Source organism: Pagrus major, chromosome 12 (assembly GCF_040436345.1).
Source record: "Pagrus major chromosome 12, Pma_NU_1.0".
NCBI classification, from domain to species: Eukaryota; Metazoa; Chordata; class Actinopteri; order Spariformes; family Sparidae; genus Pagrus; species Pagrus major.
In genome coordinates this window covers 17,077,921-17,094,598 of record NC_133226.1, presented here as the reverse complement: position 1 = coordinate 17,094,598, position 16,678 = coordinate 17,077,921, and the positions used below count along the sequence as shown (strand labels likewise).

Genomic DNA, 16,678 nt, shown 5'->3' with positions numbered 1-16,678 from the left:
TGTCAAATATATCACTACAGATGTGAGAGATTTTCGACACCACCTTTATTCTGCATCACATCCTCACCAGCTCAGGTGGAAATCAGAGATATGTATACAGTAAGTAGAGATAAGGGACGTGGCCACCAGTGTACATTGTTTCATCCTCCCACACTGTAAACTGAAACTGTCACTTTAACCTTGCACAGACTGTATACTATACTGTTGTGTAATTGTAAAATTGTATTGTATGCTACTGTACATGTGAATGTAAATACATTTGTGCTTTCTTCTATTCTAAATAAATATGATATGATATTAAATATGATGGTAATTATTGTAGAAATGCTGCTTTTCTCCCAGCTGACACACTTTAAACACCGAGCATGTACAGTCTTTTTCTGTTGTGTCTTGTTGTTTTATGTGGAAACCCATTTCTGACAATTGTGGTAGGCCTAAAAGAGATCCTGTAGGCCTTTATAATGAGAAACGTTCTCAAAATAATGATTTAGTATGCCAATATGATGACTTGGTATCTCAAAATGATCATCTAATTTCCCCCTTTGGTATCAATAAAGTATTTCTGATTCTGATAATGAGTAAGTAAATCAAAATAATGACTCAGTGTCTTAAAATAATAACTAAGTATCTCAAAATAATGATATGGTATCTCAAAATAGTTATATAATTCCTCCCTCGGGGATCAATAAAGTATTTCTGATTCTAATAATGACTAAGTATCTCAAAATAATGATATGGTATCGCAAAATAGTTATATAATGTCCCCCTCGGACATCAATAAAGTATTTCTGATACTGATAATGAGTAAGCTTCTCGAAATAATCAAACCTTCCTGAAAATAATGACTTATTTATTCAAAAACAATGATTTAGTATCCAAAAATAACAAGAAACTTTCACAAAATGATGACTCAGTATCTCAAAAATAATGATTTAGTGTCTCAAAATGACGATTTAATATCTCAAAATACTGATTTAGTATCTCGAAATAATGACATAGTATCTCGAAATAATGATTTGATATCTCAAAATACTGATTTAATATGACATAGTATCGAGATACTAGTATCGAGATACTATGTCATTATTTCGAGATACTATGTCATTATTTCGAGATATTAAATCAGTATTTTGAGATATCAAATCATTATTTCGAGATACTAAGTCATTATTTCGAGATATTAATAATGACATAGTATCTCAAAAATAATTACAGTATCTCAAAAATACTGATTTGATATCTCGAAATAATGATTTAATATCTCAAAATAATGACTTAGTAACTCAAGCTAATTATCTCATTTTAATAATTAAATCTTTCTGATTCTGATAATGAGTAAGTATCTCATAATAATGGACAATAATGACTTACTTATCTAAAAACAATGATTTAGTATCCAAAAATAACAAGAAACTTTCTCAAAATAATGACTTGGTATCTCACTTGGTAATACAAATCTAATGATAATAATCTAATTTAATCTTTCCTCTTCAGGTGCTTTTTAGAAATACTGTGTGTGTTTTATCACTTGGAGGAATCAAAGCGTCAATGTTGTTATGTGTTGTGAGTGTGGACAATTTCTTTGAAATCACTTCAAACTTACCACAGTGATTACCTCAAAATGTATTGAAGGTAACCCCGACATTATTTACAAATACTATTTTGCCACTTTCTAATAAGCATTTAATGAATAACTGCTCATTTATTTAGTACATCTCCAGGAAACATGCAATGGAAGTTAAGCAGGCTGACTTCTAGTTTCTGTCTAACTTTCATCCACAGGCTCTCTCTCTTCCTCTGTCCCATTCACTAAGAAACTTGATTCTTAATTATAAAGTTGTAATTGTCGGTAATAAGCAATTTATGGTGGCTAACTAAAGAGAAAATGATCAAAAGTTGAACTACTTACAGTGAAATTTGCAGACCTGTAAAATAAAGTGTTGCCTATATTATGTTCCAATCAGTTTAATGCACATACAAGTATCTATACTATATATATATATACTCTACATCTATAATGTGTACTCTCATTTTAAAATATCTTTTCATTCAATATTGTTTAATCTTAGTGTTATTAATAAACCAGCTTTCTGTTTCCTTCATTCAAACGTTAACTGTCTCCTGCAGTTGTTTTTTCTTCCACATGATGACGCCACACACTCAGGGAAAGAGAGTCCCATCAGAGAAAAGCGAGCCTCTCCTGGACAAATGGTGCAAGGACACTTGAATGAAACAGACAGTGACAAGATCTTAACATCCATTTAATTCCAAATTTCATATAATTTGCTACAGACGGTAGATTGTAAGTGCTGCTGCAACTTGCCAGCTGTCAGACATTATCCAACTCCAACGAGGAGTTTTCGGACAAGTCATCATTAAAACAAGAACAGAGCGACTACAGATGCTGGAAAATAAACTTTAGGGATAAATAAAGTGATGGGGAAATGTGAACATCTCTTCTGTCCACTTAGGATTTACTTGGACAGGTTGTTGTTCCATCACAAGAGACTGTCCACACATTCTGCCCTGCAGAGAGAAGGAAGGAAACAAGAGGGTTTAACCCTGAGAACTACACGCATGATTATTTCACAATGGCACCGAGCTTCACCTTTACTCTGGTACAGTCATCCTGCTGCTGTCCTGTTCTTCTTTGAGGAGCCACAGCAGGAAGTTATCCACTCAGCAGCATGGCCCAGAGCTGAAGGAAGACAGTGTGAAACAGACAGGACTTCTTCTTTTATCTGTTCGTAGTATCAGCCTCCTATTTTTACTTCTGAGATAATGTTGTGCCAGGTAACCTGACCCCACCCCTATCAGGTTTAACACACTCTGTTCTACACACACTCCTACTGTACGGTGACCTTTAATGTCTCAAGTTTTTACTTTATTCAAATTTGTACCTCAACACAGTGAAGAGAATAAAGCTTTCCATGTGGAAAAACATGTGATTAGTATCTATTCATACAGCTCTTTTGCTACAAGGTTCTCTGTTTAAAACCTGGTTATAAATGTGTCTCATAAAGATGAAATACTTACCAGAGAATAGTAGTCACAGCATACTTCCACTTTAATGTTTCCTTCCAGAGTTCACCTCAAAGTCCAGCTCGTCTGTTCTCATGTGGTCAGTGTACTGATGTGAGACTACAAGCCAATGACACAGCGTTTCTCAGTAAGCCTCTGGTACTCCACTGAGAGATGCTCACTGTGATGTCACTGACCTGAGAGACACCACACAGATACAGGAAGTATAATGTCACTGTTATGTGTGTATTTCATGAGCCTAATTCGTTGTCTTTATGGTAAATGGATAAGAACAACAAAATAACCATATGTGCGAAGACATAATATAATATGTATTGTATTATTTTTATGACCATGCTTCTTCTCAATCTGTAATCTTTACCCTCTCAGCATAAACCCACAGTCAATCTATTTCACACCTATGGAAGCCCATTTTCGCAAGTTAAAGGAAGAAAAGGATGAAAACAAAAATATTCCTATGGTAAATCATGAGATTAAAAGTCATTATTTTGAGATAAAAAGTCAAAATTTTGACATAAATGATTGTATCTCATAATTATGACTTTTGACTGCAGAATTTCAAATTTTTAACCCATACTTATGACATTTATCTCATAATTTAATTGTTTATCTCGTACTTTTAAATTTTTATCTCATTGTTTTGATTTTTTAGTTTCTAACGGAAGTGCAACAATGAAATATGATAAAACTTTGACAATGTTTGGACATAAAAATATCTAATAATAATAATAATAATAATAATAATAATAATAATAATAATATAGAACAACCTTCATTCATTATTAATGGAAAATAAAAGAAAAATGTAATAATAAAATGACAAGTTAAAAAAATGATGATGAAGGATTTGTTTCTATTACCTATAGATAATTTATTAATCATTTAAAAGGAAATCGTATCTTAAACACGATCTGTACGTATTGATCGATTAAGTTGGCCTCGCCGGAGCGATGACGCTGTTATCTGTTAGTCGAGTCTGGTTGATTCACCGCTACTGGAGGATTGTTGTCATTTTTCGGTGGCTAGCTGTTAACGCTAGCTAGCCGCTTGATTTTCTCTCCAACATACTTTGATTCAGCAGGTGGGTCCCAGTTTATGTCAACATGTTTGTACTCAGCGAAGCTGATAAGCACATGCAGGGAAACAATGTGCGCGTAAAAGTAACCGCTTCTGCCAGAAATAAATGTCGTCAGATGTAACTTAAAGTTGAAAACAAATGTCAGCTAACAAGCTAGCTGGCTTGTTAACAAGTTAGCTAGCTTAACGTTAGCTTGACAGATATATTTAGCTAGCGTATCTTTAAACTCAGCTGTTAAATAAATTTGACAACCAAACATCCGTAAGTAACAAGATCTTGTTCCAGTTAATATTTCGTGTGTCAGTATGAGAGCCGGACGGTCTGCTTTCAGTGTAAACACAGTGACTTGATGTGAGTTTTCCGCACAGCGACAAAAATGTCCATGTTAGGTCATCTTCACACGACGGGCTGGTTGTGCCAAGACTGCATACATTTGCTGAAGAGTTAGATAAAGGAGCTGATTGATTTCGACAAAGTTAAGTTCATGTATGGTAGAGGATTGTGTTCGCTTGTAACTGAGGAAATGCCACGCTAACATGGCTCTGATCCAGCAGCGCCTATGGCTTTTACATATATCATTAATGCCTATTTCGCAACTCCCTTTTCTTTGACAACTGTGAGGAGAACGCCATTCATTTTTGGACATCAAAACGCACTGACATGTCAGACATAATGATGATGGCTTTAATGAGCCTCTCTGGCAGCAGTGGACCTGTACAGCTGAAAACAGCTCAGTGCTGTCTGTTCATTGGTGTATCAGCTCTCAGCTGTCAGGCTCAAATTAGTCACAGTAAAGGTGGAGCCTCAAGTTATTTATGGCTGCACACAGGTCAAAATAATATGATTGATTTCAGGGTATATTCTTCTAAACGATTGTGTCAATTCTCAGCCAGACTCTGTAATCTTTTTTTCTTTCTTTACCAACTATTTTGATTCTTAATTTACTGTCTCAGGCAACAAAAATGCCAAACACAGCTGCTCAAATGTGAGGATACTGCTGCAGTTGTTTGTCACGTATGACTGACAAAACAAGACATTTGAAGACATCACTGTGGGCTCTGAGAAACTGTGACGAGCATTTTTCAATACACTTACAGCTTCAGTATAAACATTACAAAACAAGGGCAAGTAAGCCTTGATGGCGTGGCATCTATTTCTACTCAGAGTAAGTAGTTCAGTAGTCCAGTGCCAATTTAACATCCAGGATAGATAAAGCACCCAGAGCAAATCAATTTAATAGTTAAAAATGTAAAAACATTCATCAATTTTAACTGTATTGAATTTATTTCAAGCTACATTTTGCAAAATCAAGTTGAATACCTTCTCAAGGTGTCAAAGTCGAATATTAAATGACTCAGATCAGATTGAGTTCAGGTCTTGCAGTCGGTGTCCACCTCTTTTTTTTTTTTTTTTTTACTAGAGCTGAAACAATTAATCGATGAGTCGACTGGCAGATTATTAACTCAACTATTTTGATCGTCAATTAAGCGCTGAAGTAATTTTGTCAAGCAACAATACAAAATCTGTTCCAGCTTTGCACTTTTGGGGATTTTCTGCTTTCTATGTCTTGTGTACTAGTCGAGTAAATATCTTTAGATATGGGAAAACAAATAACAGATTCATTGATAATGTAAATAATCATACATACAGTAGTGTCTTTCATGCAGTGGTGAAATGTCTTGATCTTGAACTTAATGGCTGCACATCAGCTGATGAGTTACTGATGAGTTACGACAAAGCCATGCTGTTCAGCCAAGTTTTGTTGAAATCCATAGGAAGTTATTTTATATTTTAGCGGCGATCCCAAAGATTTGAAAGATATCAAAAATATCAGGTCAAGTTTTTGGTGGGATGTGTATTAAATGTCGCACATTATGGAAAATGTTCTATTTGGTTGAATGCTGCAGCCATAAAAGTCTCTTAACAAGCTGTAACAGGACCAGATGGAGTCAGAGGATTTTACCAACTGTAAGGATACTTAAGGGAAACAAACACGGGAAACTGTATGTGGGTGTATGATGTGTGTATGTGTGGTACACAGGATGTTAGGATGGAGTGTGTCCCAGAGTGTGTCCCAGCTCAATTCTCAGCCAGACTCTGTAATCTTTTTTTCTTTCTTTACCAACTATTTTGATTCTTAATTTACTGTTTCAGGCAACAAAAATGCCAAACACAGCTGCTCAAATGTGAGGATACTGCTGCAGTTGTTTGTCACGTATGACTGACAAAACAAGACATTTGAAGACATCACTGTGGGCTCTGAGAAACTGTGACGAGCATTTTTCAATACACTTACAGCTTCAGTATAAACATTACAAAACAAGGGCAAGTAAGCCTTGATGGCGTGGCATCTATTTCTACTCAAAGTAAGTAGTTCAGTAGTCCAGTGCCAATTTAACATCCGGGATAGATAAAGCACCCAGAGCAAATCAATTTAATAGTTAAAAATGTAAAAACATTCATCAATTTTAACTGTATTGAATTTATTTCAAGCTACATTTTGCAAAATCAAGTTGAATACCTTCTCAAGGTGTCAAAGTTGAATATTAAATGACTCAAATCAGATTTGAGTTCAGGTCTTGCAGTCGGTGTCCACCTCTTTTTTTTTTAACTAGAGCTGAAACAGTTAATCGATGAGTCGACTGGCAGATTATTAACTCAACTATTTTGATCGTCAACTAAGCGCTGAAGTAATTTTGTCAAGCAACAATACAAAATCTGTTCCAGCTTTGCACTTTTGAGGATTTTCTGCTTTCTATGTCTTGTGTACTAGTCGAGTAAATATCTTTAGATATGGGAAAACAAATAACAGATTCATTGATAATGTAAATAATCATACATACAGTAGTGTCTTTCATGCAGTGGTGAAATGTCTTGATCTTGAACTTAATGGCTGCACATCAGCTGATGAGTTACTGATGAGTTACGACAAAGCCATGCTGTTCAGCCAAGTTTTGTTGAAATCCATAGGAAGTTATTTTATATTTTAGCGGCGATCCCAAAGATTTGAAAGATATCAAAAATATCAGGTCAAGTTTTTGGTGGAATGTGTATTAAATGTCGCACATTATGGAAAATGTTCTATTTGGTTGAATGCTGCAGCCATAAAAGTCTCTTAACAAGCTGTAACAGGACCAGATGGAGTCAGAGGATTTTACCAACTGTAAGGATACTTAAGGGAAACAAACACGGGAAACTGTATGTGGGTGTATGATGTGTGTATGTGTGGTACACAGGATGTTAGGATGGAGTGTGTCCCAGTCCTGCCAGATAGCCTGGTGTTGGAGATCTTCCTGCGTCTGCCCCATGATGCAGTGCTGAGAGCCGGTCTGACCTGCAGACAGTGGCTGGCTGTCTCCAGAGATGAGTTCCTTTGGAGGGAGCTGTTCTACAGCTACTACCGCATACCACGATCTGTACCCCGACACCCAGGTAATTATTTAAAATCGTATGTTCAGCAGAAGACATTTGAGTATCCTGTTACAGTTATTCACTTCCAAAAAAATACACCGGTAACATCTTTGCAGCTTTAAAGTAACTCTTGTTTTACCTGTGTGCAGCGGCTGTGTCGTGGTACAGGGAGTTCAGACGTCTGTTTGACTGTATCCCCTGTGTGGAGGTTCAGACATTGAGAGAGCACAGTGACCAAGTCCTCCACTTGGCTTTTTCTCACAAGGGTCATCGGTTCTCATCCTGCTCCAAAGACTGCACTGTTAAGGTCAGAATTAAAGATTATTAGGCTGCTTTCATCCTGGATCTTATTTTCTTACTTTTTGCCAGAGTGACATTCGATTGTGTTTGGTTACGTATCAAACAGTTTCTTTTCTTTGGTTTACTGGTAGTCCAGCTCTGAAGTATAGCTCAGGCCCAAAGCAAGCTTCAGAAGGTGAACCAACATGTGCTTTCATTAAAGTGCCGCCCATACTGCAGCCACGTGTGTTTATAGAATTGATTAAGAAATTAAGAAAATCAATCATATTTTTGGTTTTAAATGTTGGAGCTTGCTTTGGTTTTGACTGTGAGTTCTTAATGTGAATATTTATTGTTGAGTTTGTGTATTGTATCGTATCTTGTGTATTTGTTCTTACTAAGGCTATAAATTCTGTTCTGTGTGGCATCGGTTTGTGCTACATATCTGTCCCTACACAAATAAACACTACATAATAAAACACAAAATGGGTGAAAGAGTTTAAACTCAATCAATAATTTGGCATAAATAAACCAAATATGTCTTCACCTTTATTGATACTGACAGTAGAACTTGATGAGACAAATGGAAACACTTCTTTCTAAAACCTGTCTTCTGCCTTCTTGTGTGCAGCTATGGGACACGGAGCGGCACGATGGTAATATCTCGCTGGTGCACAGCTCCAGCATGCGGCAGTTTAACTGGGGCTACACCCAGTTCTCCCAGTTCAACGCTGACGACACCCTGCTGCTTGTGTCAGGTGTCTACTTGGGCCCACACCACTCCTCGTCTGGGGAAATTGCTGTCATCAGTTTAGGTAGGAACCATGAAATAAAATCCCACAACGGTGGTGTGTCGTCATTTCCTGCTGATGTCTTTTGAACACTAGTTATTTTTTCACAATAATCTTATGTGGGAATCTTTCCTCAAAATCACCATTTGTTTGTCACATTCACTGAGGAAATAAATAAAATTGTCTATGTGCTCAAAGTGACATAATCTCAGCCTATTTACACTCATTACGATCAGCCTAAATTCAGTAAATTCTTTATAATAATTATAATGTTCCATTTCTGTTGAACCTGTTTTAGAAGCTGTTGATTCAACTGTGGGATCATTTTGGAGGCTGCATGTTCTGTTTTGTATAAATTTTAAATCTGTGGTGTGAGATTTTCTCATCAAAATGCCCAACCAAGCGTGTGCGTGTGTCTTATTTCTTCATTAATCATTAATGTGTCTTCTCACACTACAGAAAATTACACACTGTTGTCACGTGTGAGGAACAAGCCGTATGATGTGTTTGGCTGCTGGCTGAATGAGACGCACCTGATCTCCGGGAACCTGCACTGGATCGGCAACATGACGTCTTGCTCTGTTCTGTGGCTCAATAAAGCCTTCCAGGTGAGATGAGAGCCTGGCAGTCAAGCTGTTTCTTTTCTAAATGTAGATGAAGGACCCATGGGAAGAATTTTTGTAGCTTGTATTGTGTCAACATCTGGAACATCTTTGAAATATTTTTTCTTTGTTGAGGCCTTACAATTTTCTTGATAGAGTGAAAGAAAAAGACAAAAATGATACACATCTTCCACAATGTCTCCCCTCTTCATCCTTTCCTTTTCTCCGACAGGATGTTGAATCAGAGAACGTCAACGTAGTCAAGCGCCTTTTCAAGATCCAGAACATCAACGCCAGTACCATCCGCACAGTGATGGTGGCCCACTGCCGGCGTCACGACACCCCGGACTTGCTGCTGGACTACGAGGCTCAGTCTCAGGCTCGGAGGCAGAAGGGGCAGCAGCAGCAGAACCACCAGCCTCTCCTCTTTGACCTGGGAACCTCCGGTAGTGAGGAGGAAGAGGAGGAAGAGGAGCAGCAGAAGGAAGCAAGGTGTCCCGGTCTCCCCACTGGCCGCCTTCCTCAGCCCACCATCTCAGGCCTGGAGCACGTTATAGAGGTCAGCGAGGTTGAAAACTCAGGCATTTTTATCAATTTTTCAAAAATAAAATTGTTCTTCATTTTGCCTCCTTTTGTGCTTTTCTTCCGTCCTATTAGAGTCGTAAAAAGGTCGGGTCCAGGGAGCTGGCGATTGAGACCCACGTGGCTCAGGTGATGGGCAGAGCCCACACGAAGGCCCCTGACACCAGTTTAATTGAGCCTACTGAGCCCGGTGAGGGAGAGGACAAAACGTACTTACTCTTCACCACGGGAAGCCTTACATACTCCCCTCATCAGATAGGTAAGAAAACTTCCAACGTATGCTGATGTATCCAAGAAAGATTAGAAAATTTACACACAAAGCTGTCAGACCTCTCATGTGGTACTCTTTGTCCTTTTCCAGGTATTAAACGGATCAAGCCGGACCAGATGACCACTTGTGGTCCCGTCTTGGGGGAAGAGCGGAGTTCAGATGAGTTTTTTGATTCCCTGGACCATGTCATAGATATCCATGGACATATCATTGGTATGGGCCTTTCTCCAGACCACAGGTAAGTAAATGTGTAGATTCAATATGTTTTAATGTAGCAAATAAGCTGCCTGGCCTCATACATACTGCTCCTAGTTTCCCTGACCTTTAAACGGACGTTTAAATTTAGTCGACTTGTCTAAAAGTACGAAAACACTCAACTCACTACTTAATTTATAAGGTTAACCATTTTTCAGTTATAATTGTCCCATTATAAGAGCCATTTGAAACTGTTAATACCATTCTTTAATAACATCATAGACGCAACAGTTAACCATTGTTGTTTACATTAGTAATATCATTTTTATGCCACCTGGCCGGTGATAGCCATGGCCAGAAGCGATTATGCGTTATGATTTTGGTCTGTCCATCCCATTCTCATATTAGCGCATTATTTATTTACACCTGGAGGGAATTTCTTCAAATTTGGCACAAATGTCCACTTGGACTTACACATCTGTCCATCCAATCTCTTGAACGCCATATGTAAGGAATGCCTGGAGGAAATTTAATCAAATTTGGGACAGAACCTTTAGCTGATATCGGGCTTCAGGTGATCGTCGCTGCACAATGTGACAAAGCTCTCTGTCAGTCCTGTATGACTGTATTTATGTTTTATTGAATTCAATCAAAGTCTTCACTACATAGGCTTTATAATATGTGACTGGACACAAAAAAACAACATCTGTGTCTGTGTGCCAATGCAATAAGTGTATCACCCTTAAGAGTATGTATGCAGTGACAACTTTAAATGTTTTCCTTTCCTATCATTGATCAGGTACCTGTATGTGAATAGCCGGGCTTGGCCAGCCGGGTGTGTTATCTCTGACCCCATGTCTCCACCTCCCATTGCCGAGGAAATAGACCTGCATGTTATCGACCTGAAGAGTTTGAGGGAAGAAAGAAGGAGCCTGCGCGCTCACCGAGCCTTCACGCCTAACGACGAGTGCTTCTTTATCTTCCTCGATGTCAGCAGGGACTTTGTTGCCAGGTGGGTGAACGGAGACCATTTATCTATCCAAGAAGAGATGCAGCTTACACACACCACACCGTTAATTTGCCTGCGATTTCTTCGTGAAGATGTCATGTAAGAATAGGGAAGTGCTACTGCAGCGGCAGAAAATTTGTGGTCATGTAGTTTTTGAATAATGCAAACCTGTAGGTTGTGTAAATGACTGAAACTCCTGCAGCTTGCCGACTTCCTTTACTCTGTGTTACTGAATGTATTAGTGAAAGCATCTACACTTACAAGGTGTAGGAGAATATCAACTTTAAGGTTTCATTTTTCACTGAAACTTTTTCACTGGCTGATACATTACAGGAGTCATTTCTTTGATGTTTGAGTTTCCACCTACAAACAGATTCACTTGTTTACTCACCCACCACAAATATATATTTGTCTTGTGGATGGTATTGATGGTGTTTGATAATCTTGGGGGATTTGCAAAGCTGTTTAGTCACAATAAAAACAGTGAAAAACCAAAAATTACTTGAAGCTGTTGGAAAATAACTGACATGACAGCATAATAGGGTTAATTTATTAAGTAGGAATTTAGAGGATCTGTAACTTTTGTGATGACAACCGTCTGGGAAACAGTCATTAGTATTGCAAGACTGCAAACGTAATAGTTTAAAGGGAAACATACTGTATTTGCCAGTTTACTGCCCATTCAGGATAAATTGTATATAAATGAGGCGAAGTGTTGAAGAATGAAGAAAGAAGTCTTTTTGAATTATTTATCTTGCACTTCATTCTGATGCCAGGTGCCGATGTTTTTGTCTGAATCTAGAAAAAAACACTCATCATTCATATTAACACTCTTACGTGTAGCTTTGCAGTCACACTGTTTAGCTTTCATTCTTTATTGTTCTTATATTAAAGGATAAGTCTCTCTTAAAACTATATATATATATTATTTAAGTATCTTTATCAGTACACAACAAACGTGTATCTAAAAGCTCAAACGTGTCAAACTAACGAAACAAAAAAAACTAATGCAAACAAACAAGACCAAACACAACAAAACTGTCAATGTTGTGTATATAAGGCTGCGCACATCAAGTCCTGCATATAGAGAAGATTTTGTTTCCTCTGTAAATTGACTAAATAAATCATGCCAGTCTTCCAAAGAAGGGGTAGAATTAACAAAGGAGAGAAAAGGGTCCCAAGTTTTGTTTAAATTATAAACCCCTAACGCTCCAAGTATGGCGATGGAGGCTTTTTATCCTTCCAGTGAAATGAGATACGCCTGCAGGCTACAAAAGAGACAAAGACAATAACACTGCTCTCCTCGGGAGGGAAAAAGTCTTAAGGGACACCGAAAATAGAGATCAACGGACGAGGGAGCACAGGTCCATTGAGAGCTTTTGAAAGTGTATTTCTTCAAACAGTATTCACATATACATATGTTCATATGTACATTTTATATGAAGATCAATTAAAGCTAATTGTTCATTTTTACCAGTTTGACTTTGTCACAACAAATGAACACAGAAATGAGGAGGGTGGATTTTGTCCTCCATCACTTAAATTAAGTCACATTAGAAAGGATCTTCAGGGTAAGTATGGACAGGAGGAATGATCACAGTGACCAGTAGCTCTTTGAATGTACATATGGACATGTGAGCATTGTTCTAAGAAAGACTTGGAAAAAATGTGACCCTATCTTTTAATATTTAAATATAAAAAGTGATCTGTTGCACACTGTTTAGCTCATATTAAGAAATCAGATAGTTCTTTTTAGTAAATTCAAAGCAGGTTACAACCAGAGCTGAAACAAAGAGTAGATTAATCAATTAATTGATTGGAAGGCGGGAAAATGAATCAGTAAAAATTTAATAACTTGTAATTTTTTTGTACAGAAATTAAGATTTGTTCTTTTTCTTATTTGATAGTTAAGAGAACATCTTTGGGTTTGGGTCTGTTGGTCAGTCAAGCCATATGAAGAACTTGTGATGGGCATTTAAAAATACCTGAACTTATCTCTCCGCTGTTCTACCTGTAGTGGAGCTGAGGACAAACACGGCTACATCTGGGACCGTCACTACAACATCTGCCTTGCACGTCTGGCGCATGATGACGTGGTGAACTCTGTGGCGTTCAGCCCTGCTGACCAGGAGCTGCTGCTGTCCGCCAGCGATGACTCTACCATTAAGGTGTGGCGCTCACCGCGCATGGTCCGCCTGTCGCATGCCCCCACTAGGCCAACGAGGCCCCGCGGCCTCCTGTCGTCCTGGCTGAGCCGCAACAAGAACTCGACATCTGCCAGCAGTGTCAACGGAAAACCATGAGTCAGGTTGGGAAACACTTGAAGTGGGAGGGAGTGGGGAGAGGAAATTTTGATCTTTTTCCTCTGTGGTGTGAACATATATATGCACTCCATGTATATTTACAGTGTGGTCACAGTAAGTGGTTTTGTTCGAGCTCACGGTGTTGTGACTCATAGCAGTGCTCGGTGTCTTCAGCTAACAGGAGACGGGACTTGATGTGACTCAGGGTTTACACACAAGAGAGCGCCGTTGCACCAGCAGAGGACAGAAATCACCACGGACTAACCCTGGTGCTGTTGACTGGAGTGATATGAAATGTTATCACAGAAAGATATTAGAGTGAAGAGCTGACACCTAAATGCACAAGACAGACGTCCAGACATGTTCCACAATGTTTTTTGCCCGTCTTTATCTGTAATGTCTGAACAGGTCAGACACAGGACTCCTGGACCTGAGGTGTAAATGTATGTAAATGTGCTGCAGAGCTGATCACAGCTGTCATGTTCTGCTCATCAGAGGCAAAGTGCTGTAATGAGAATTAATTCAGAAAACGTCTTTTCTTATTCATGGTTATATCCACTTGATGTCTTGACTATAAACACCTCATAAACCCTTTTGTCAGAGGATTATAAAACCAATAGGGAAGACGGCATTAAGCTGGATTGACAACAGTCTGCCTTGGTTTTTAATTTCATCCCATCTCATTGTTTTTGTGCCCCAGAAATGATCGATCACTATTCTGTCCGACGTAGCATTATTGAGTAATTTAATCTAGAAGAGTTGTTGAGGAACAGTTAGCGTGAAGCATGACTGTGATCAAAAATATGTTGTTTATGTAGCTAATTGTTATTTGGGCCTATATTGTGTAGAAATGTATTTAAACACCTTTATTTGTTTGTAGCACTAAGCTGCACCCTTTAACTTTGTCAAAGACTTTCTGACATCAGGATGAATGTCAGAAATGTGTGTCCCCTGGAGTCTTTTTTAAATTAAAAAAAAAAAATTGTCTTTCCTCGTCATTACACGCGACAGGTTTGTTTAGTCTTAAGCCAAACGTCCCCACTTGAAGTCTAAAATCCTAAAATATGGATTATGGACAACTACAGTATATCATCATATAGCTTATCCTGCCTGTCAAAACAGAATCACCACCGCATCATCCTCAAAAATTTGCCATGAGATGTTTTATTTCTGATCAGATTGTGTGCACATTAGACAAACTGTAGAGCAAGCAATGTTACATGACATATTTATATACTTGAGGATACGTACGGCATGTTCTGATCTAACATATGACCTAAAGCATTGTTTGATAATACCTCCTAAAACTTGAGGGTGACAGAATTGTCAACGTTCACTGAAGTCTTTTATTTCTCAGCCTCTGGAGCAGATAGAAACTTGAAATAAAAAACATTTAAGAGCTTAAGCGTTGGCTTTAATTAGAAATTATTGCCTTTGCTCTAATGTTCATTAACAAATAACAGCTAATTACTTCATTCACATGTCTTGAAAGTGACGACATCATCCAAAAAAAGCTCACATCACATCACATCAGGCTCTAAAGGGAGAAACACGCAAACATTGCATCTGAGCTTGATTGGTTTAAATGGCCTGAATCCTTTAAATTCACTGTAACGCAGGTAAAGATAACATTCTATAAATACATTCAGTAAATTGGCAGTTTTATTAAAGCTGTAATTCTGTTGTAATAACAGATTGCACACCCTGTCTTGTGCAGTATTTAACATGAGCAAGAACACTAAAGACAAACAGACTCACAGAAATGTCACACAGGCCTTTAATTTAGACACGACGTATGTGTGTGGGTAGACCCTACCAAAACTGAAATTTCGTTAACTTTAATGTAATAATTTGAAATGCTTATACATACAAATATCCTCAAGTCCTACAAAAGTACAAAGGACAGCAACAAATAGGACTACAAATAGCTTCTTTTCTCCAACAGTCTAAAACCAAACGACGCTTAGTTTACTGAAATAAATGATATAAAAAGCAGCAAATTATTACATTAAAGAAGCTGAAACCGGCAAATGTTTGACATTTAAAGCAAATAAAAAATGACTGACATAATTATCGATGATCAAAATGTTTGGCAGCTACTTTTCATTCAATCAAAAAACTTGATTATTCAACTAATAGTGGCAGGCTTAGCTACAAAGCAAACATCCTGTTGCCTTTGTTCAGAAACTTAATCAAAACCTTGGCCCCAACAGTCTTTACATGTTTGTGTGTACACGGATTACCCCTTTACTTCCCATCATGCCTCTATTCCTCTTTAAGGTCCTACAGTTTTATCACTCAAGGACCAATCTCAAATCAAAAGAAAAAGTAACACATAAGAACTGAACCTTGACACTTTGTATTTCAGTTGCAGTTTAACCGACACAAGCGTCAGGTACTTTACCTGACCGTTTATGTTTCCTTGGAGATTCCCCGCTCGAGGCTGTTGTGACTGATTATATCAACTTTAATTATGATTTTGGGTTGTCTCGTTACCTCAACTGTCTGGTTGTCATTTCTTTTAGAGAATCCAGTGTGAAGTAGTCAGCTCATCAGCTGGCTCTTGCCCCCAATTGATCAGTATTCTCCATGTATTTGAAATGTGTGTAATAAGTCATGAACTTCCTCCTCTGTTCCCTTTGACACATTTCTTAACTGCTGTTTTTGTCATCATGTTTCCTGTCTCTCTCTAATTTCATTTTCTTACTCCCCTCAAATAAAAAGCATGCCCTGAAAGGCCAGAAGTCTGAAAAAGTGTCGATTCGAACTCTTTTCTATAACAAAAATGTCTCAAAAAGCTTTTGTACAAAAAGGATCAAGAACCAGCAAGATGTCTCTCAATCAAAACACAATTGTCAATGACAATCTGTCTACGTGAGAAATGTTAATAGACAAGGTTATGTATTAAAGTCCTATTCACACTATGTTTAGTTTCCCTGGAAGTTAAACCTACAGACTACCAGATGAAACGTATATTACCTGTAGTAAAACTGGGATTTCTCTGGTTTTGAGCATTTTTGGCAATGCTTGGGATAATGTAAGTACACAACTGAACAAAATATATAACAAAGGTCAAGTCGTTTTTACACGTTTCAGTTCAGAAGTGTTCTGTATT

General features: G+C 37.9%; 1 protein-coding gene and 1 long non-coding RNA gene across 2 annotated transcripts; one reads left to right on the top strand and one right to left on the bottom strand.

Moving 5' to 3' along the window:
* Nucleotides 1–2,243: 2,243 nt before the first annotated feature.
* LOC141006464 (uncharacterized) lies at nt 2,244–3,153 on the bottom strand. Its single transcript, XR_012179921.1, has 3 exons — nt 3,037–3,153; nt 2,609–2,698; nt 2,244–2,526 (listed from the first exon to the last, which is right to left on the bottom strand). It is a non-coding gene; the product is annotated as an uncharacterized lncRNA (long non-coding RNA).
* An 899-nt stretch (nt 3,154–4,052) lies between these two features.
* fbxw5 (F-box and WD repeat domain containing 5) lies at nt 4,053–16,317 on the top strand. Its single transcript, XM_073478437.1, has 10 exons — nt 4,053–4,123; nt 7,357–7,552; nt 7,681–7,838; nt 8,442–8,625; nt 9,061–9,209; nt 9,436–9,762; nt 9,861–10,044; nt 10,147–10,294; nt 11,051–11,263; nt 13,278–16,317. The coding sequence occupies exons 2-10, from the start codon at nt 7,366–7,368 to the stop codon at nt 13,561–13,563; spliced, it is 1,836 nt and encodes a 611-aa protein (XP_073334538.1). The 5' UTR covers nt 4,053–4,123; nt 7,357–7,365; the 3' UTR covers nt 13,564–16,317.
* The last annotated feature ends 361 nt before the right edge of the window (nt 16,318–16,678 follow it).

What these genes read in the sequence shown, in the direction of transcription:
- fbxw5 (XM_073478437.1), top strand. Translation starts at nt 7,366, where the DNA reads ATGGAGTGTGTCCCAGTCCTGCCAGATAGCCTGGTGTTGGAGATCTTC. An exon ending in GCCTGGAGCACGTTATAGAG is followed by an intron (nt 9,763 to 9,860) that starts GTCAGCGAGGTT and finishes CCGTCCTATTAG; the next exon opens with AGTCGTAAAAAGGTCGGGTC. An exon ending in ATACTCCCCTCATCAGATAG is followed by an intron (nt 10,045 to 10,146) that starts GTAAGAAAACTT and finishes GTCCTTTTCCAG; the next exon opens with GTATTAAACGGATCAAGCCG.